Source organism: Musca domestica, unplaced genomic scaffold (genome assembly GCF_030504385.1).
Source record: "Musca domestica strain aabys unplaced genomic scaffold, Musca_domestica.polishedcontigs.V.1.1 3, whole genome shotgun sequence".
Classification (NCBI taxonomy): domain Eukaryota; kingdom Metazoa; phylum Arthropoda; class Insecta; order Diptera; family Muscidae; genus Musca; species Musca domestica.
Genome location: NW_026712299.1, coordinates 6,912,362 through 6,935,644, shown reverse-complemented (window position 1 = coordinate 6,935,644; position 23,283 = coordinate 6,912,362). Strand labels below are relative to the sequence as shown.

The 23,283-nt window shown below is 35.2% G+C and overlaps 1 protein-coding gene across 2 annotated transcripts in view; it reads left to right on the top strand.

Annotated features, from left to right (window-relative positions):
• LOC101894072 (protein timeless) overlaps positions 1-23,283 on the top strand; it is a 98,835-nt gene that overhangs the window by 46,628 nt on the left and 28,924 nt on the right. For both annotated transcript variants that reach the window (XM_059124810.1, XM_020038492.2), the window contains 3 exons: positions 1,665-1,865; positions 2,258-2,528; positions 2,595-2,741. In XM_059124810.1, the coding sequence (XP_058980793.1) occupies positions 1,665-1,865; positions 2,258-2,528; positions 2,595-2,741 (619 nt within the window). The remainder of the gene's footprint in view (positions 1-1,664; positions 1,866-2,257; positions 2,529-2,594; positions 2,742-23,283) is intronic.

Sequence of the window (23,283 nt, the reverse complement as noted above, 5' to 3'; positions counted from 1 at the left end):
GAACCACTCAAAACCACCCTTAAAAAGTCATCTGATGATAAGGGACCCTCCAATGGTATTTCTGGCCATAAAAAACCTTGAGAAGCTTTTCATGTCATAGAATACGATTAAGAGGTCTTTTGGACATGGACGATGATTGAAAGCTATTCCAAAAGGTATAGGAGACCCTCCAAAGGCTATATAAAACACAGAAAGGGACGAATGTACCCAATGGGACTTCTGACCATAGAAGGCGTAAAAGTTATATTTTGTCCCTAGAACAGCTAAAAAGGTCTACTGGACAATAAAAAAAATTTCTTCTGTCCATAGAAGACCATTGCGAGATCTAATGGAAAAAGAAAGAGCCGTAAAAGTGTCTCTGGCTAAAGAAAACCTTTCAACGGTCTTCTGATCGTCTAACAGCTTTTTAAGGTATTCTGGCCCTTAAAAAGACTTCTGGCTAAAGAAGACCTTTAAAAGATATTTTCTCCAAGGAAACCCCCTTGAGATATTTTTGTTTTGAAATCTTTTATAGGTCTTCTGACCATATATCATTCTGGGAGAATCGTCTGTCTTTAGAAGGCTCATAGAATGACTTCTATGTATAAAATTCGACCCTGAACTATATTCTATATTCCATCTATATTCTGACAAAATAGGGCTCTTAAAGCTATAGATACTCTTCACACCGGAATCTCTGGCCATTGAAGCCCCCTTAAAAAGTTCCCTGACTCTAAATATAAGATTCTGGAAGAATCTTCCGTCTTTTGAAAACCCTTAGAAAGACTCCTCTATAAGGGGATTCAGTTATAAAATGCCATGAACTATCTTCAAGCAAAAGAGGCCCCTTTAAGGGTCTTTAAGCTATAGATACTCTTCAAACCTGTTCCTCTGGTCATCGAAGCTCCTTAATTTTTTCCAAGAAAACCCCCTTGAGATATTTGGGTTTTTGGCATCTTTTATAGGTCTTCTGTCCACATTAAACATTTTGGGAGAATCTTCCGTCTTTAGAAGACTCATAGAATGACTTCTGTGTATACAATTCGGCAAAAAAATGTCATGAACTATATTCTGGCAAGAGGGACCTTAAAGCGTTAAAGGTCATAGATACCATTGAAGCCCCTTAAAATATCCTATGACTCTAAACATAAGATTCTGCGATTCCGTCTTTTGAAGGCCCTTCGAAGGACTCCTCCTTATGAACTATATTTTGACAAAAGAGGAGGAAAGGGTTAAAGACCATACATACTCTTCAAACCAAATCCTTGGCTATTGAAGCCCCTTAAAAAGTCCCCTGACTCTAAATATAAGATTTTGGAAGAATCTTCTTCCGACTCCTCAATAAGGGGCTTCGGTTATAAAATGTCATGACCTATCTTCTAGCAAAAGGGTCTTTGAGCTATACATATTTTTCAAACCAAATACTCTTGCCATCGAAGTTCCTTAAGCCCCCTTAAAGGTTTCCTGGTTAAGGAAAACCTTTACAAGTTCTACTAGTATAGCCTTAAAGACCATCAGGCCATAGAAGGCCCTTAAAAGGTCTCCCAGCAAAACCAGATCCTCAATACGACACCTGTTTATAGAAAAATGTGCGAGAGGACCCTCAAAACATGTTTTAAACATACAATTCCTGCACCTCTTTTCAATTCCCAATTTTTTTTTTTCTCTTTTTTGTCTCTTTCCAGTTAAAAACAAATCCATACCCGTTGTCCAGTGGAACACCGAACAGGCCAACACAATGATGTATCAACCCTTTGTACTGCTGCTGCACAAGTTGGGCTTTCAATTGCCGGCCGATGCTGGTTCGGTTTTCGCCAGAATACCCGAATTCTGGACACCGGAAATGATGTTCGGTTTGGCCAAGAAATTGGGACCGTTGGAAAAATGTGAGTTACAAACCAGGGGAAACGACGACGACTAGACTATTTTTTGGGGTGTTAAATCATGTTGGCGTCCAAGCATGATACATACACACATACACACATGTGTACATGTTTGTTTTAACATCTTTCACAATGGTTTATGTTTTTGTTTGTTGTTTAAGTTGCGTTAGAGTTGTGTGGCGGTGTGGTGGTGTGTGTTGAGGAGACACCACACTCACATCAGCCAGTCAGTTAGTCGATCTCTGGAATCTTGGCTCAGGGATCGCAAAGTTTTCTTCTTCTTCTTCTTCTTCTTCATTTTTATATGTTTTTGTTATTCGTTGTTTGCTACCTTCTCGCACCTTGTTTCTTCGTTTTTCTCTCTTCTCCTTTCTTTTTTATTGATTCTCTTTTAGTGGTTATCAAATTCGATGTGTCACAATTCGAGGCAAATGTGGGCGAAATAACGGACGAGATGAAGAGAGCAGGAGGAGGAGGTGGAGGGGATATGCCGGCCAACAGTGGGGTGCGCAACTCACTGAGTTCGCTGTCCAGCGTTGAAGTGGAACTGAATGACAACGATGACCTCTCGACCATACCAGAGTTGGATGATTCCTTTGAGAAATCATCGCAGACCTGTGAGATCTTTGCAGTACCCAAGGCAAAGCATAGCAACTCCATTATCAGGTGGGTGTCCTCGAGGGGTGGGGTTATTAAGAAAGTGCGATTAATTTTGGTTTTATCTCCTCCTAGGTACACACCTGATCCAACATCTTTGCCCTCGGTTCCCAACTGGCTACAATTGGTCATACACAGCAAATGTAAACAAAGTACCTCTGTAGCCGATTCAGCAGCCGCTGCTGCTGCTGCAAGTTTGGCCAATCTGGCCACCAATGCCTGGTAAGTAAATGTTGAATCTTGGAACATGTATTACACACACAATTACACTGGTCATTAAAAACGTAAATGGTTGCCGTTCAGGCGATATGGCCGACAAATTTAGCTATTGGCGGAATATTGTGTGTCAGTCGAACATTACTGTCATCACATTCGGTACAACTTTGGTAGTTAACATGAAGTTCAAACCAAGTGTCTGTGGTGCGATGCATGGTTGCATGTTGACAGTAGCAGTTTAGTTTTCCACATTATTTGCTGCATGCAATCTTAAGGGGTTGCCGACTCACATGAGTTCGGTTTGGGAGTAGTAGTTCACAATTTCGAGACATTTCCATAAAATTCGAAATATTGAGTAGAAGATAAAATAGCAACTTCTATAGAAAACTCTATTGAAAGTTGTGTTCCGAATTCTGTAAAAAATTCTATGGAAAATTTGAAAGAAATCGGAAAATTTCATGAAATTTTTTCGGAAACTATAGAAATTTGTTACAAAAATTTCGAAAGTTATATCTTTAGAAAAATTCTATAAAAAATTCTATAGGAAATTCTGGTTAAAATTTTATGAAAAACTAGTATACGAAAAGTTCTCAAAGGTACTAAGCAATAGAGGTAGGAAAAGTAGAGCTAGAACTCTTAAAGTTGAAATGAGGGTCACTAACGCAGTATATGATGGATATACCAAAGAGTTTTTTATACCCTACACCACAAGGTGGTCAGGGTATTATGTCTTTGTGCATTTGTTTGTAACAGGCAAAAGGAAACGAGATAGACCCATCGTTCCTTTTGATGATCTGCATAGAATCACATTCTGAGTCGATGTATGCATATCCGTCCGTCCATCAGTCCGTCCGTCTGTCCATGTATTTTTGTAAACAAAGTACAGTTCGCATTTATTGCCCTATTCAGATGAAATTTTGCACAAATCATTTGTTTGGCCCAAGAACGAACCCTATTGAAATTGGAGATAATCGCTAAAAAATAAGATATAGCTCCCATATATATCTTCGTCCGATTTGCCTTTTATTGTGCACCAAACGTTTAATATCAGACCCAATAGTATGGAATTCTGCACATACAACCAAATTAGGCCTGAAAATAAGTATGCCAAATTTGATCGAAATCGGTTCAGATATAGCTTTAGCTCCCATATATATAGTTCATGCGATTTGTTATTTTTGTCCTCCGCAGCCGTAATATGCACTCTGTAACAACAATATTTGGGGAAATATATCACAGCTCAGAAATACATTTGCTAAATTTCATCGAGATCGGGTCAGATTTGGATAGCTCCCATATATAACTTCGTCCGATTTACCTTTAATTGTGCACCAAATGTCTAATATTGGATGAAATTTGGCACTTACGACCAAATTGAGTCTAGAAGCTAGTGTGTCAAATTTGGTTAAGATCGGTTCAGATTTAGCTATAGCTCCCATATATACTATTCATCCGATTTGTCATATTTGTTACCCACAGCCGTAATATGCACTCTGTAACAACAATATTTGGGGAAATATATCAAATACAGCACAGACATATTTTTGCCAAATTTTATCGAGATCGGTTCCGATATGGATATAGGTCTCATATATATTTTTATCAGATTTCAAATTAATTGTGCACCAAATGGGAAATACAAGTCCGAATTTAAAAGATACAAATGCTTCGGCATATTTAGTCCTTTGAAATTTAAATTATAATTATAATCGTAGCGTGAATGATTGAATTCTCCCATAAAATACTTTTGATTGTTATGCGGAGCTCTACTAAATTAGCACAGTGGTGTAGGGTATCATAAAGTCGGCCCCGTCCAACTTTAAAACTTTCTTTACTGTTTTTTTTTTTTTTTTAAATTCGGTCTATAATTTTAAGAAAATTACTAAAATGCACTACATTTAGTACAATTTCGTATCAAGGTTTGGAAGTGTGCACCCATGTATACGAAAAGTACTAAATGGTACAATTTGAGTTTGGAGGAACGGATAGAGCTGGAATGCTCAAATTTGAATTTAACATTACTGGTGGAGTGTATGATTGGGATACAGAGGAAATTTTCGAAATTTGTACTTGTACTTATGTGCACAAAAAGTACTAATTGGGAATAAATTTGGTACAATTGTGATTTGGATGAATCGATAGAGCTGGAATTCTGAAATATAGAAAAAAATTACTATTGCATCCGAGGAGGTAGTTTTGGTAACTCGTACTTGCGTGTACTAAATGGTACTAAATTTGGTACAATTTTGATTTTAATGAACCTGGAATTCTGGAAAATTTAAAAATAAGATTACTATTGCATTCAAGGACTGAGTAGTTTAGTTAGTAATTTGGAAAATTAGTACTAATATGTACTAAATTTGGTACAATTTAATTTTTTTGTAATCCCGAAGTAAGGTTTCTATTGGACTACATGCTGTAGGTAGTTATGAAAATATGTACTTAAGTGTACTTAATGCTACTAAATTTGATACAATTAGAACTTGGGTGAACCAATAGAGCTGGTATCCTGATAATATTACTTTCGGTGTGTAGGATTGGGATATGTATGTAGTTTAAGAAATTTGTACTTATATGTAATAAATAAAGTACAATTTGTCTTTCGGCTAAACAGCAGGGGTGGAATCCTAAAATTTGGAATTGTAATCCAAATTCCAAATCAAGGATTTCACTTAGTGTAAGCTGAAAGCTTTGGAAATTCGTACTTATGTGTACTTAATGGTATTAAATTTGGTACAAATTGGAAGTTTGAAAATAAGATTTCTATTGGACTACATGCTGTAGGTAGTTATGAAAATTAGTACTTCAGTGTACTAAATTGAACTAAATATGGTACAATTTGGATTTGAGTGAACCAATAAAGCTGGTATCCTGTAAATAATATTACTGTAGGTAGTGTAGGATTTGGATATGCAAGTAGTATTGGAAATTTGTACATATATGTACTAAAATGTACTAAATAAAGTACAATTTGGATTTGGGCGAACCAACAGGGGTGGAATCATAAAAATTTGGAATTGAGATTAGTATGGGAGTATTGGATTGGGGTATGCAGGAAGCTTTGGAAATTCGTACTTATGTGTACTAAATAGCACTAAATTTGGTACACTTTGAAACTGTGATGTTCATCGGTTCATCATTCAGAAATTTTGAATGAGAGTCACTGATGGAGTGCAGGATAGTTGTACCAAAGGGTTATTGGAAATTCTAATCTAAAATTTGGGAAATGTTCTAAAATATAAACGGGGAAAGCTTAAAACTTGGAATTTCTGTATCAGAATTAAGGTTGAAAAGAAAGTTTGATATATAAAGGTGGATTTGGATATATGTAGCAAGTGTACGTACTAAATGGTACTTAATTTGGGACAGTTTGGTTAAAGGTGAATGGATGAAGCTGTAATTTTGAGATTTTGTATTTGGGTACCTGTTGGTAGTAGGTTTATGATCAAGAGGTGGTTCTGGAAATATGTACTATAAATGCACGAAAAGTACTAAATGGTGCTAAATTTGATATTAGGTGAAGGCATAGGGTTGGAAACCCGAAATTTGATATTGTGATCTCTGTTGGTATCGGGGATTGAGATATAGAATTGATTTTCTAAGTGAATCTTTTTAAACAATATATTTAAAAATTCCATATTTATATTTCCTTACGATTGATTTTGAAAATATTAAAAGAAAATCTCTTGAGTCTATTAAAAGATATTTAAAAAAATATATTTAAAGCCTGTTATAGGTCTTCCTAAAATATTAAAAAAATCTACGTTATAATGCCTTCTAAGTCCTTCAAAATACTAAAAAAATCTACGCATAATCTTTTATGAATCCCTTAAATAATATATTAATCCTCCCAATTTTTTTCCTCTGTGAAACCTTTTAAAAATAAAAAAATCCAAGTTATAGCCTCTTACTAATATTTAAAAAATTTCAAGATAAAGCCCCTCTTGAGTCCTTTTAAAAATATTTAAAAATCCAAGTTTATAGCCCCTTAGAGGTCTTTCTAAAAATATAAAAATATCCAAGATATTGCCCCTTTTGTATAATTTAAAAATAAATCCAGGTTCTGGCCCCTTTAAAGTCTTCCTAAGAATATTTTGAAAATCGTTTTAGGCCTTTTTTGTATTCCCAAATCAAGTTTAAGTATTTTAAGTATTTTAAAAATATCCTCGTTTACAGGTCCTTCTAAAATATTTTAAAAAAATCCGCGTTGAGTACTTCTAAAATATTCATTAATACAAATAAGTATTAAAAAAGTTAAAATTAATAAATAAATGCAAGTTATAGTCCATTTTAAGTCCATTTTAAGACTCTTGGAGGTCCTCCTAAAAATATTAAAAAATCCAGAATATAGCCCTTTATAAGTTCAAGTTCTCTCTTTCTTTAAAGTGTTCCTAAAATAAAAAAATAAAAATCCACGTTTTAAAAACCTTAAGGACCTTCTAAATCCAGCCCATTCTAAGTTTTGTAAAATATCTAAAAAAATTCTCGTTCATATGACCTTCTAAAATATTGAAAAAAGTCGGTGTTGAGTCATTTTAAAATATTTATTGAAATATATTTTTAAATATTAAAAGTGTTGGTTTTAATCCATTTTATGTCCATATTAAAACCCTTGGGAGTCCTCCTAAAAATATTTAAAAACAAATCCAATATGTAGCCCTTTTGCTTTTTTTTTAAAACCCAGGTTGTGGCCTTTTTAAAGTCCTCTTAATTTTTTTTTGAGAAAAAACACGTTTTTGACTCCTATGGATCCTCCTAAATCCGGGGTATAGCCCATTTCAAGTATTTTTAAAAATGTCTGAAAAATCCTCGTTTATAGGTCCCTTGTGAGTCCTTTCAAAATTGTTATTAAAATAAATAAATAAATTTTAAAATATTAAAAAATTAGGGTTATAGTCTATTTTAAGTCCCTTTAAAATATATCTAAAAAATCCGCGTTTATAGCCCCTTTTAGGTCCTCCTAAAATATAGTTCCTCTTGAGTTCTTTTGAACATATCCCAAAAATCCACGTTTATAGTCCATATGTCCTAAAAATATTTAAAGAAATAGTACCTCTTGTTTCTGAAATTCTATAACCTATACACATTCTATGGAAATTTCTAAAGAGAATGCAATGCTCTATTTTAAATTCCATGGAAATCTTATAAAAAAATTTTAAAATGTGAAAAAAATCCAAAATTTTAATTTTGGTCCTACATCTAGCAAACCTAGCCAAACTGTATTCAAATAACCATCATTCCTCAATCTTTTCACAACTATTCTTCATTTGACAACTGGAAACAAATTTGTCTTTCTTGTTGTCAGTTATGTTAACATGCAAGCGATCCCCAATTGTTGTCTGCTATTCAGGCACATGTATGTCCTACAACCTCCCACGTTGCTTCTCTCCTTCTAAGAGCACAGCTTTCCACCTCAAACACCCACCCACACATGAAACCCCCTACATATTGCATAAATTGAAAAAAAAAAAAACATTTGCGATACATGTAAGACGAGCAGACATTTCTTTCGTTGTTGTTATTGTTGTCTTGTGTGTGTATCATCGAAATATGATCTGAACAATATTTGGATTAGGAAAAAAACCCATTACAACCTTCCCATCCATGTATGGCATGGTTATGAAAGGTGGGTGGTGGAGGGTGTATGATTGGTACTTTTGAAAACTGTTGTAACTTGAACAAATAGAAAACCCAATAGAGAACACCTAGCGCAGAAAAAAAATGTCAGAGAATAAATAAACAGAAGCTTTCCGAGTTTGGATCATGTTGTGTCGACTACTGTCATTCGAGTGAATGGGTGTTGTTGTTGTCGTCGTTGTTGTGACTGTTGTCACCATACAAGGTGGTGTAGCCATGTGAACAGAAAGAGAAAAAAGCAACAATATAAAACCAAATATAAACAATGATAAAGCGTGTACGAGGGTCGTTCCGTTGATATTTTGTTGGGTGGTCTCATAGGGGGCTAAAATGAGGATATTGAAAATATTGATAAAGGATTATTATCTTTATTTTTTTTTTTTTTTTGAGGACTATAAGAGTGTATTTTTTTATATAACACTTTTTTACTGGGCTATAAGGTGAGTTTTTTTTAGAAGAAACTAAGGACCTATAAACGTGGATTTTTTAAATATCTTTAAAAGGACTCATAAAGGACTAGAAAACGCAAAATATTTTTACATTTTTAAGACGACTTGAATGTGACAATAAGAGCGGATTTTTGAAAATTTGTTTAAAGAACTTCTTCTCATAAGGGTCTACAATCGTGGATTTTTTAAATATTGTTGAAATGACACCTTAGGGCATATAAACGTGGATATTTTATTTATTTTTTAAAAGACTCGTATCATATGGTCATATTTTTTTTTAATATTTTAAAAGCGTTTTTTTCGGAACTCTAAATTTTTGTTTTAAAAATATTTTTTAAAGAACTCAAAAAGGACTGATAAAATGAAAAAAAAAAAAAAACAAATGAAAAAGCAGCTAAGATCGCCCGGGCCGAACTTTTTTGGAAAAAAATTGTGAAAAGCAAAAAAAAAAAACAGTATAGAAAGTAGTAAATTCGGACTTGTATTGCCCATTTGGTGCAAAATTAATTTGAAATCAGATAAAGATATATATGGGAGCTATATCCAAATCTGAACCGATCTCGATAAAATTTGGCAAAAATATTTCTGAGCTGTATTTGATATATTTCCCTGAATATCGTTGTTACGAAGTGCATATTACTGCTGTGGGTAACAAATATAATAAATCGGATGAAAAATATATATGGGAGCTATAGCTATATCTGAACCGATTTCGATCAAATTTGGCATACTTATTTTCAGGCCTAATTTGGTTGTATGTCCAAAATTCCATACTATTCGGGCTGATATTACACGTTTGGTGCACAATAAAAGGCAAATCGGACGAAGATATATATGGGAGCTATATCTAAATTTTTACCGATTATCTCCAATTTCAATATGGTTCGTCCTTGGGCCAAACAAATGTTGTTTGGGAAATTTCATCTCAATCGGATGCGACCTGCATTTTGTTCACAATAATACATGGACAGACGGACGGACGGAGAAGTGACATACATAAATCAACTCAGAAAGTGATTCTATGCAGATCATCAAAAGGAACTATGGGCCTATCTCGTTTCCTTTTGCCTGTTACAAACAAATGCACAAAGACATAATATCCCGACCACTTTGTGGTGTAGGGTATAAAAATGACCTTTGTCAGGGAGGTACCAGAAGGAATGGCACGATCTTCACCATGTTCATAAAATATGTTGTGTTTGATGGAAGTTTTGAGATGTGTCATGTTTGAATTGACTCAGATGTTATTTTCGCGTTTTATGAGCTTTATGGGTATTCAAAACGTTGACCCTTTGGGGGGAGGTACCAGGACGAGTTCAGCCATTTTTCCCATATTCACACCAGATCTTGGGTTATTAAAAATATTGTGATGTGTGAAATTTGAAACAATCGGACTTTTATGTCACATTTTATTAGAATTATAATAATTCAAAATTGTGACCCTCTGGGGGATGTTATAGGGTTGCCCATATTCGACGGACCTTTGGACCCTTTGGGCCCATTCCAATCGACGAGGCTTGTCCGCAGGCAACATTATTTGCGTCAATTGAATTTTGTACGGGAACAAATGCAAATCAATGCGAATAATCCGTTGTAAAGTGGACCGAGGCATGCCCAACTGTTGAGAACGGCGTTTTTGGGATGTTCTTGGGGACCTCTCAACACTGGCTCGTACGGCAGCTATATTCTCGGCCGATCGCCGTGGTCGACTTTTATATGGCCTCTTCGGATTAGAAAGAGCCTTACCAGTCGAAAATTTTTTGTATAAACACTTAATGGTGTTCTTAGAACGCGCACTTCTCAAATTTTATAATGTTTTAAAAGCACGTTGAGTTTTCACAATTGACTTCTTCTGTTGAATGTAAATTTCAACTATTTCAGAGCGCTCGCGTGGCGTGTATTGGTTCATGGTAAAAATCTGCTTGGACTGACGCTTCAAACGCGGTATGTCATTAAGCGATGTGACATCTCTGTCAAAAGTTATGGCGTTGCCAGATGGGTCCGTCGAATATGGGCAACCCTGTACTTAATGGAGTGGACCAATATTGTCTATTTTCACACCTGAACTAACACTGATACAAATTTTAGGATTTGCAAAGTTGGAGCAAAATTGGATCATACTTTCTCCATTTGTGCTATAAAATATTTCCTTTGCAAATTTCGAACGTTTATTAGAGAGGTACCAGATGGAGTGAACCGATATTCTCATCTCCGAACTCGATCTATGTTTGATAATAATATTTCGATGTACCAAGTTTGGACCAAATCGGCAATTCCGTGAGCACCAGCCGACAGACCGACGGGCGGACGGACACTTCTAGATCAACTCCAAATGTCCTGAAACGCATATAGTCCAAAGAGACCTAAGGTCTCAAACTTTTATTTCGATGAAGCTCGTTTTGGCCGTATCAAATGATATATATCCTCTGTAGCCATATGACTGAGGGTATAAAAAATTAAACGTGTTTTTTATACCCTCCACCATAGTATGGAGGGCATATTAAGTTTGTCTTTCCCTTTGTAACACCTCTAAATATACCTTTTAGACCCCACAAAGTATATATATTCTTGATCAGCATACAATTCTATTCTATACCGTCCGTCTGTGGAAATCACTCTAGCTTGCGAACGAAATCAGGTAGGTTGATAAAATTTTACTCAAATATGCATTATGTATGCATGACTTTTGGTATTGAAAATGGGCCATGTAGGTCCACGTGTTCGTATAGCCCCCATATAACGGTACCTCCCGATATGCGGTATTTTGATGGTTTTAACTACATTATTTACCGGAATTTTTTCAAAATTGGTATTTGAAGTTCGTAATAGATACTATAGCATAAAACAAAAAAAAAATGGACCATGTAGGTCTACGTCTTCGTACAGCCCCCATATAACGGTACCCCCCGATATTTGGTATTCTGATGATTTTAGAGACATTTTTTATCGGAACTATTTCAAATTTTACATTTGAAGTTCGTAATGAATACTACAGCCTATGACAGAAAATTGCCTGTGCAGGTCCACGTCTTTGTATAGCCCCCATATAAAGGTACCCCCCGATATTCGGTATTTTAGTGATTTTAGAGACATTATTTACCGGAAACATTTCAAATTTTGTATTTGTAGTTCGTATTGAATGCTACAGCCTAAGACTTAAAATTGTCTGTGCAGGTCCACGTTTTATAACCCCCATGGTACCTCCCTATATTCGGTATTTTGATGATTTTAGATATTTTTTCAAGTTTCGCATTTGAATATTGTAAAAGCTTGTGACAAAAGTTTCCTATGCAAGTCCACGTCGTCGTATAGACCCTAATATACGGCTACATTCGGTATTTTTAAGATTTTAACAGAATTTTTAACGGATTTTATTCAAAGTTCGACCCTGCCGAACTTACAGCTTGTTAATTTCTAGGAGGCCTGAAAAAGGCTGCAAAACATGGATTTATTTGTCTTTAAAATAATTGGGAAAACCTTTAAAAGGCTGTAAGCCTGGATTATTAATTTTAGAATGCCTAAAACGAGTTTTTTTTAAATATTTGAAATGACTTAAAACTTTTATATTTTATGAGATTTATATAAATAAATTTTTAGCAGATCTAAGAAAAAGGATGTTTTTTTAATTTGTTGGAAGTTGTATGAGGTCAATAGAAATCTGCAAAGCCGATGTTTTTAAATTCATAGGGATTTTTTTTTAATTTTTAGGCATAGCTAAATTCTCTATCAATAATTTTATGGGGCTCTTGAGAACATTTAAATTTACATTTTTAATAATTAAATGAGCACCAATAATTTTACATCTCTCTACCATCTTATTATCCACATAATTTGCCAAGTGATTCTCGTACCACTCATATAAATGTTGACAATTTCGTGTATCGAATATATGTTTATGGCGACATGATCTTGATATGAACTACCCACCGACTATGGACCACCAGCAAAAGTAATGAAAACCAAGAAAAAAAAAACTTAAATAAATACATATTTTTTGTTTGGTTTTGTTTACCATATTTTTCGTCATGACTGAATATTTTTTCTTCAGTTTGTTTTTTTTTTGCTTTTGAAATGGTTTGAATCATGTCAGAATGTTTGCCGATTTTTTGTGGTGTCATAATGGCTTAGATTATTTGTATGTTTGCCCAAAGAAAGATGCTAGACCTCCTTTTAAAATTGTGAACATAAATGAGGTTTTAATAATTTTCTGCTCACGAGATATATGAGATTATTAAAATGATAGCATCTTAGTTTGGAGAATAATAATGGGGTTTATGGGAGACAACAAAAATAACAAGTGTCTCGATTTGAGGCGATAAGAAATCATCAAAGATGATCTTAATTTTATTTGGCCAAATTTATTTGGAACGTTGTGTGTAAAGTTAAAAAGTTGAAAACTTAAACTAAAAAAACCTAGGTCAAGGTGCTTATCAAATTTTACACCAATAAATTAATTCATACTTGTATGCGATATAGACAGAATGACTTTAATTTTTCGAAATTGTGTCAATTTTTATTAATCTTAGTGACAAGATGAATCAAATAAACTAACACGAACTTTAAATATTAAAAAACCAGTAAAGAAAGTCTTAAAGTCGGGCGGGGCCGACTTTATGATACCCTACACCACTTTGCTCCGCACAGCAATTAAAAGTTTTTATGGGAGAATTCAATCATAACGCTATGATTATAATTATAATTTAAAGTTCAAAGGACTAAATATGCATTTGTATCTTTTAAATTAGGACTTGTATTGTCCATTTAGTGCACAATTAATTTGAAGATATATATGAGAGCTATATCCAAATCGGAAGCGATCTCGATAAAATTTAGCAAATGTATTTCTGAGCTGTATTTGATATATTTCCCCAAATATTGTTGTTACAGAATGCATAGTACGGCTGCAGAGGACAAAAATAACAAATGGGATGAACAATATATATGGGAGCTATAGCTACATCTGAACCGATCATCACCAAATTTGACATACTAGCTTCTAGACTCAATTCGGTCGTAAGTGCCAAATTCCATCTTATTTGGACAAATATTAGACGTTTGGTGCACAATAAAAGGTAAATCGGAAGAAGTTATATATGGGAGCTATATGCAAATCTGAACCGATCTCGATAAAAATTAGCAAAGGTGTTTCCGACCTGCATTTGGTATATTTCCCCAAATGTTGTTTTTACAGAGTACATATTATGGCTGCGGAGGACAAAAATAACAAATCGGACGAACAGTATATATGGGAGCTATAGCTATATCTGAACCGATTTCGATCAAATTTGGCATACTTTTTTTCAGGCCTAGTTGTATGTGCAAAATTCCATACTATTCGGGCTGATATTACACGTTTGGTGCACAACAAAAACAAAATTGGACGAAGATAGATATGGGAGCTATATCGTAATTCTGACCAATTATCTCCAATTTCAATAGAATTCGTCCTTGGGCCAAACAAATGATTTTTGCAAAATTTCATCTGGATAGGGCAATAAATGCGAACTGTACTTTCTTTACAAAAAATCATGGACGGACGGACAGACAGACGGATGGACATGCATAAATCGTCTCAGAATGTGATTCTATGCAGATCATCAAAAGAAACTATGGGTCTATCTCGTTTCCTTTTGTCTGTTACAAACAAATGCACAAAGACATAATACCCTGACCACCTTGTGATGTAGGTTATAAAAACTTTCAATAATAGCTGAAATCCTGAATTCTCCTCTTTTATTACATTCTTCTTTTGGGAGAAATTCGTACGTAATAGTTTTCTTGCTATTCTTTTGTTATTTTTAGTGTTTTCCAATTTTGTTATGTAAGGAATTCGAATACTCCTTCAATTTGTATTCTTACGAAATCAAATGGAAAAGTTTTCTATGAGGTAACACAATAAATTACGTTCACTTGTTCAAGCTGTTGTGCAATATGATACCGAACATTTGAAGTTAATGAAAATGAAACTTTCATTATGAAATCACAAAAAAAAAAAAAAAAAAAATATGAAATATGAAATAAACAAATAAATATAAACGTAGATCTAAATTTTTTTCAACTTATCGACCTTTTTGCTCCCCGAGGAAAGTCTGGTATTTTATAGCCTCTACCATACATAGTGGAGGTATATTGATAGGGAGTATATTGAGTTCGTCATTCCTTTTCTAACTTATAGAAGTAATCATTTTAGACCTAACAATGTATAATCTTGATCAGCGTAAAATTCTAAGACGATTTAGCCCTGTTCGTCCGTCAGAGTGTCCGTCTGTTGTAATCACGCTCGAGTCAAAACGAATTAAGATAAGAAGCTAAAATTTTGCACAGATGTCTTTGTGTGCAAGCAGGTGAAGTTCAAAGATTGGCTATGTCTTTCAACGATATCGTATGGCCCCCATATAACGGTACCCCCGATATTCGATATTTTGATGAATTTAGGCACATTTTTTAATGGAATTGTTTGAAATTCTACACAAGGAGTTCTTTGTGTGTACTTTACCAACTTTACCAAACAAGTAATTCTTCGTACGTCTCCGTATATGTATTTCCCGACGGATGTTTTTAAATAAATCAACATTGCTGCATAGAGCATGATATGACTTCGATAAGGATTATATTAAACAAGTAAAAAAGCTGTAAGTTCAGCCGGCCCAAACTTTGAATACCCTCCACCATTTGGAACGAATTTTGCAATTCTTAAAAACAATAAAATCCATTAAAAATTCTGTTAAAATCTTATTAGGGTCAATACGACGACATGAACGTATATAGGTAACTTTTGTCATAAACCATTACAATATTCTAATGTGAATCTTAGAAAAAAAATCGGTGAATAATATAGCTAAAGTCATCAAAATACCGAATATCGGGAGGTACCCTTATATAGGGGCTATACGAAGACGTGGACCTGCACATACAATTTTCTGTCTTAGGCTTTAGTCCCCATTACGAATTTCAAATACCAAATTCGAAACAATTCCGGTGAACAATGCCGCTAAAATTATCAAAATACCGAATATAGGGAGGTATAATGGGATTATTATAAAACGTGGACCTGCACAGACAATCTCCTGTCATAGGTTGTAGCGTCCATTACGAACATCAGATACCAACTTGAAACAATTCCGGTGAATAATGTCGCTAAAATCGTCAAAATACCGAATATCGGGAGGTACCGTTATATGGGGGCTATACGAAGGCGTGGAACTGCTCTGACAATTTTCTGTCTCAGGCTGCAGTATTCATTGCGAACTTCAAATACCAAATTTGAAACAATTCCGGAGAAAAGTGTGGCTAAAATCATAAAAATACCGAATATCGGGAGGTACCCTTATATAGGGGCTATACGAAGACGTGGACCTGCACATACAATTTTCTGTCTTAGGCTTTAGTCCCCATTACGAATTTCAAATACCAAATTCGAAACAATTCCGGTGAACAATGCCGCTAAAATTATCAAAATACCGAATATAGGGAGGTATAATGGGATTATTATAAAACGTGGACCTGCACAGACAATCTCCTGTCATAGGTTGTAGCGTCCATTACGAACATCAGATACCAACTTGAAACAATTCCGGTGAATAATGTCGCTAAAATCATCAAAATACCGAATATCGGGAGGTACCGTTATATGGGGGCTATACGAAGACATGGACCTGCACAGATGATTTTCTGTCTAAGCTGTATCTGAAGTCAAATTTCGTTGTTGTGGAGTGCATTACGCATGTGAGAACTGGTGTAGCTGAAGAGTTAGTACGATGTATGAAGTTTTTTTTTGAAAATTCTGTCCAAATGTGAATTCTCGACTTTTCGATGAGAAAGTTGCGGACACATGTTAGTAATATTTAAATATGGTGTATGGACTCCTAGGAGAATAAAGCCGTGATTTTTTGGCTATTTTTAAAATTAATCATAAGGGACTATAAATAAATATAAATAAGGTTTTAATGGACTCAGCCATATACAGGCTACAGAGGGTATATATCGTTTGATACGGCCAAAATTCGATCAGTTGGAAAATTGGAGTCGATCTAGCGGTGTCCGTCCGTCTGGTGTGCACGATAACTCTAGAAGGGAATATCCGACTTGGTCCAACTTGGTACATCTTCATATTATTGTCAAACTTAGATCGAGTTCGGAGATGGGCAACATTGGTGCATTCTGCACTCCCCAAAAAAATTTCAAAATTTTCAATGAAAATAATTTACCTCATAAAACAGCTCCACCGATTTTGCTCAAACTTGGCAGAAGCCAATATTCTTATCAGCGTTTGGTCAGGGTGCGAGAATGGGCAATATCGGTCCACTTCATCAAGTACCCCTCCCCCATGAAATGTCAAAAATTGGAATAACTATAACTCTTATAAAATGCGACATAAACGAGTAACGATTTTTTTATACCCTCCTCCTTGGAAAGGAGGGTATATTAACTTTGTCATTCCGTTTGTAACATCCTTAAATATTCGTCGTAGACCCCATAAAGTATATATATATTCATAATCAGCATAAAATTCTAAGTCGATTTAACGATGTCAGTCTGTCTGTCTGTCCGCCTGTCCGTCTGTTGAAATCACGATACAGCCCACACTAGTTGACGTAGAGCGCCAAAATTTAGCAGAGCAATTTGTATTGTGTCTAGGATGGTTGGTATTGAAAATGAGATATATCGCTCCACGTTCTGGTATAGTCCCCATATAACGGTACCTCCCGATATTCGGTACTTTGATGATTTATGCCACATTTTTTCACGGATTTGTCTGAAAATTGGTATTTGTAGGTCATAACGGGTCCCTGTGCGTGTGGCAAAACATTGCATGTATAGGTCCATGTTTTGGTATAGCTCCCATATAAAGGTACCTCCCGATATTCGGTATTTTAATTTTTTGCCTCATTTTTTTTTTCACGGATTTGTCTAAAAATTGGTATTTTTGGTCATAATGGGTTCCAGCTCCGGTGGCGAAACTTTGCATGTATGGGTCCATGATTTGGTATAGCCCCCACATAACGGTACCTCCCGATATTCGGTAATTTGATGATTTTTGCCACATTTTTTCACGGATTTGTCTGAAAATAGGTATTTGTAGGTCATAATGGGTTCTAGCTCCTTTGGCGAAACATTGCATGTGTAGGTCCACGATTTGGTATAGCCTTCATATAACGGTACCTCCCGATATTCGGTATTTTAATGGTTTTTGCCACATTTCTTCTAATGTTTCCTTTACCCTAAGGTGGAGGGTATTAAAAGTTTGGCCCGGCCGAACTTAATGTTTTCTTACTTGTTTAATATTTATATTTCTCATATTTATCTCAATCAGATATCTCTTGTGAATTTGGAATATGTCGGACAAACTTTCCCTTCCTTTCCAACAAAAGCTAAAAATTTTGGTAATAATTTTTCGATTTTCTTTAAATTTTGCACTTTCCAATATTTTCATCAGTATAAGAGAATATGAATGCATCGTTCTACTATACCTGGTATCTCACGAATATTTCAAGATTTTACAAAAATGATCACATATATGCCATATAAAGGAAGTATTAGATATAGTTCAAATCCGGCATATTGTAAAATTTATTTCTGACTTAGGTCAGATACGAAATGGAAAATATTGGCAGTCCCCTTCAGTACCAGTCAAAAATTATTTTAATAAACGATCATTGTTGGATGTTATCTATCTGTCATTTAAAATGGGGTTGCCAGAACTTAGAGTATCTCAAACTCAAAAATACTCAATACTCAACTCAAATAAACTCAAAAATGTTCCCCATAACTTTCACTTTTGTTTGCCAGTGTAAGCTCTACCTGTAAACAGTTTTACTTTAGCTCCCAACGATTGGAAACTGAAATTTGAGATTTGAAAAATTATAAACAATAGTTTAACGATAACGTATGGTCATCATGTGTGGCCAACAAAGCGAATGAATTTCTTCCAAATCAGTTTCAATCCAATTATCGGGCATTAAGAAAGCACAATTGAGTCTTTGCAGAAAATGAAGAGTTTTCCAATGAAACACAGGCCAAATCGGATTGTTTTTAAAGCTACCTAATTGTACCCAGCGAGTTGTACGAACTTTCGGTTTTAAACGCTGTGTACATAGCGTAGTTTTTAAAACATTTGGCCAAATCTCCAAATGGGTGTTAAATAGAGTTAACGTTCAAGTTCCTTAAGGTGTTCAAAACTTTGGAGGCCGTTGAATCTTCTGCTGTTGCTCCTTCCAGTGAAACAAATGAGTGTTTCGTTTTGTGAATTTTTCTTAAAAGCTGTTGAAAATCCTTTGAAAGCAACAGTTGATTTTGAATTGCCGAGCTGAATTCAATGTTAGACCTTTAGTGTATTGTACCTATATCCCAAGACAAAAGGTCAAAATCAATTGGCGCTTTCTGGGATTTTGACATAAAAACATCAAAATACAAATACAAAACTTCAGCATCTCATAATACAAAACTTCAGCATATCTTGCTTTATAAATGTGAAAAATGTTACTTTTTTTCGGATCGGAACAAATCGTAATCTGTGTATAAGTGTTAGTTCTAAAAGAAATCCCAATTTTTTTCTCAAACTGAAAAATTTGAAATTATTTAAAATTTGACACAATGCTTGCTTAGTAAAATTAAGCAATACTATTTTCCGATTTGCCCAAAACCTACAACCATTGTGTCCAGTTTGAAATAGTTTTCAAATTTGTCACAAAATCATTTTTGAAAAAAAAACAACAACAAAATATTTCCATTTTCTGTTTCCACGAATGAAACAGTCGTTTTCAGCGTTTAAGTCACTGAGCTTTATTGAAACACACCAGCTGAAGTACGATGATTCATTCCTGGAACTTGAGAACCTAATGTGAAAAATGAAATGGATTTTCAAGGTGGGATTCGTGATAAATGCAATGTTTTGAAAACAGGTGATAAGCCCATCCAATATTAAGGTATTGGAAGTCTCAATTACAATTTACAACCAAGGTAATGAAACGGATGAAATAACTTAGATGTAAAAATACTGATGAACGTGAATTAGTTAAAGTAGTAAGTTCGTTAGGGCCGAACTTGAATACCCCTCCAGTATTTCAAACGAATTTGGAAATTTTCGAAAAAATAAAATCCGTTATAAAATTCTGTTAAAATATGAAAACAAGTAAAAAAAAAACATTAATTTCGGCCGGGCCAAAACTTTAATACCCTCCACCCTAGGGGAAAGGAAACATTAGAGCCTATTATGACCCACATATACCAATTCTTAGACATATTCATGGAAAATGTGCAAAAAAACATCAAAATACCGAATATCGGGAAATACGGCTATATGGGGCTATACAAAAACGTGGACCTATACCTACAGTGTTTCGCCAAAAGAGCTAGAACCCATTAAGACCAACAAATACCAATTTCTAGACAAATCCGCGAAGAAATGTGGCAAAAACCATTAAAATGCCAAATATCGCGAGGAGGTGCCGTTATATGGGGACTATACCAAAACGTTGACCTATAATCACATTGATTCGTCACACGAACTGGGACCCATTATGACATACAACTACCAATTTTCAGAGAAATTCTTGAAAAAATGTGTCAAAAATCATCAAAATACCGAATATCGGGAGGTACCGTTATATGGGGACTATAGCAATACGTGGACCTATACATACAATGTTTCGCTACACGAACGAGGACCCATTATGACTTACAAATACCAATTTTTAGACAAATCCGTGAAAAAATGTCGCAAAAATAATCAAAATACCGAATATCGGGAGGTACCGTTATATGGGGACCATACCATAACGTGGACCGATATTTCTCATTTTCAATACCAACATATTGCTCTGCCAAATTTTGGAGCTCTACGTCAAATAATGTGGGCTGTATCGTGATTTCAACAGACATACAGACGGACAGACCTGGAACTGCAAAGTCATTTTTCTGCCACAGGCTGTAGTACAAATTACGAACTTCAAATACGAAATTTGAAACAATTCCGATGAATATTCTTTTAAAAATCGTGAAAATACCGAATATAGGGCGGTACCGATATATGGGGCTATACGAAGACCTGAATATGTAATATTCTCTCATAGACTGTAGTACCCATTAGGAATTTTAACACGAAATTTGAAACAATTCCGTTGAATAACGTCGCTAAAGTAATCGAAATACTGAATATAGGGAGGTACCGATATATGGGGGCTATACGAAGACCTGGACCTGCGTAGTCAATGTTCTGTCATAGACTGTTCTACCCAATCTTTCACTTCAAATACGAAATTTGAAACAAATTCAGTGAATAATGTCGCAAAAAACATCAAAATACCAAATATAAGGAGGTACCGTTATGTGGGGGCTATACAAAGACATGGACCTGCATATGGAATTTTCTGTTAGTGCCAATTACCAACTTACAATACGAATTCTGAAACAATTTCGGTTAATAAATCATTAAAATACGGAAAATGTGGAGGTACTGTTATATAGGGGCTATACGACGACCAGGTCCTACAAACGCCGTATTTTTTAACATTTCTTCTTTTAAATTTTATTGAATGAAAGCAAAAAATGTCGGAAATAGCATCAAATTTTAGAATAAGTTTAGATTTGTTCGAAATGGTTAACTTTGGCAGGAGTTTATGGCCTTCAAACGGCCAATGAAACCGTCACAAGCTGCCCGAATGTTGCTATGCGGTATTTTGGCCCATTCCAAGGCGAAGCTCTTGCTTGAGGTTATCGACACTTTGGTATTTTTTAGTGCCAACCTTGCTTTCCAAAATACTCCAGACACAATAGTCCAACGGAGTGGTATCCGGAGATTTTGGTGGCCATTGTGCGCTGGAAATGAACTGAGTAGCCTCATTTTGTAACCAATCTTGGGTGGCGCGTGCTGAGTGCGATGGTGCTGAGTTCTTTTGGAATGTCCAAGTCTGCGACCAATTTGTTTGCGTGCCCAAGGATTTAATGCACCCTCCAGAATATTTTCGCGATAATATTCGGCATTTATTCTGATGCCACGGTCGATTAATACGAGAGGAGTAGCGACCATCGGCTGTTATGGCGGCCCACACCATCACCATGGCCGGCGCTTGAGTTCTTGTGGCTGGTGACCCACCGAAGGTGCACATTTTCAGCTGACCTCTTTGGCAAGTAAACAAGATAATTTTGCTTTCTTTACAAACTGCTGTAAACGAATGTTTCCTCATCGGAGGAAAACCAAATGCGGCCAGTTCACCACTTTCGGCCAAGCAAAGCAACTCTTTAGCTCTTGTGAGTCTCTTTTCTTTCTGTTGCGGTGTAAGTTCTTGCCCTTTTTGGAATTTCAATGGCTTAATCTAGAGCTCATTTTTCAATATTTTCCGAATGAAACATTGCGATATGTTCCGCTCACGAGCCATTTTTCGGCTACTGCGACGCGGGTTTCGATCAAGTCGCTCATTTCGACGAGTTACAAACGGAATGACGAACTTAATATACCTTCCATACTATGTATGGTGGAGGGTTATAAAAATGATAGAAGTAAACTTAAATGTTATTTGGAAACACTGTTCGCCAAAATGATTTTATTAATAATTACAGGAAAAATTCATCAGATAATCAATGTAGACCAAATATAGAAGATATGGTTATCGGCTTTTTGATATTTTACCTTATTAGTACTGATTCATTGTTATATAGTTGCTCATCGCACCTTAAAATATGTCATCGTATTTAAGGCCACATCGGTGAGCCTTTGCAATCAATCAATTGTCATTTCTGACCAAAGACTGACAGACATTCAACGACCAACATTTCAATTGACTTCTAATGGCAATGCAAAAATACTAAAATAATAACAAAGTCTCCAAATCTAAAACGCCGCAACGCACAAGCGGCGTTTTAACAAGAGGCTTTGTAGGGCGTCAATGGAAATGAAAAAAGGAGTTTCACATTTCCAAATGACAAACGAGATTTCATTGTTTTGTTCTTTTTTGGGGAAAAACTACAAACTCGACAAAAATAAATGTGGATTGATGTTAAAAGGTTGTTTTTATTATTAGAACAATAATGAATGAAACCAGTAAGGAAAGGTCAAAAGTCGGGCGGGGCCCGACTCTATGATACCCTTCCCCACTATGCGTATTTAGTAGAGATCACGTAACAAAAAAGTTTTATATTGGGAACTTATGTGAAGAAGATCATATCAATTATGAACCAAATGCCATTGCTGTACATGACATCGTATGAAATGACTTCGGTAAGGATTATTAAAAAATACTTATTGGAGCAAAATACTACCGGACTGAGATTAACAAGTGAAAAAAATTGAGGAATTGGTGGTGCCTTGTGAAGAAATTTATCCAACATGTGCTGATGTTACAAATATGGTGAACAATAATCGTAAAATCGGATGAAGATGTATATCGAAGGTACATAGAAATCGGACGCATGTAAGGGACTTAAAACCCCAAATCGGGCTTAAAACCCAAATATGGGAGCTATAG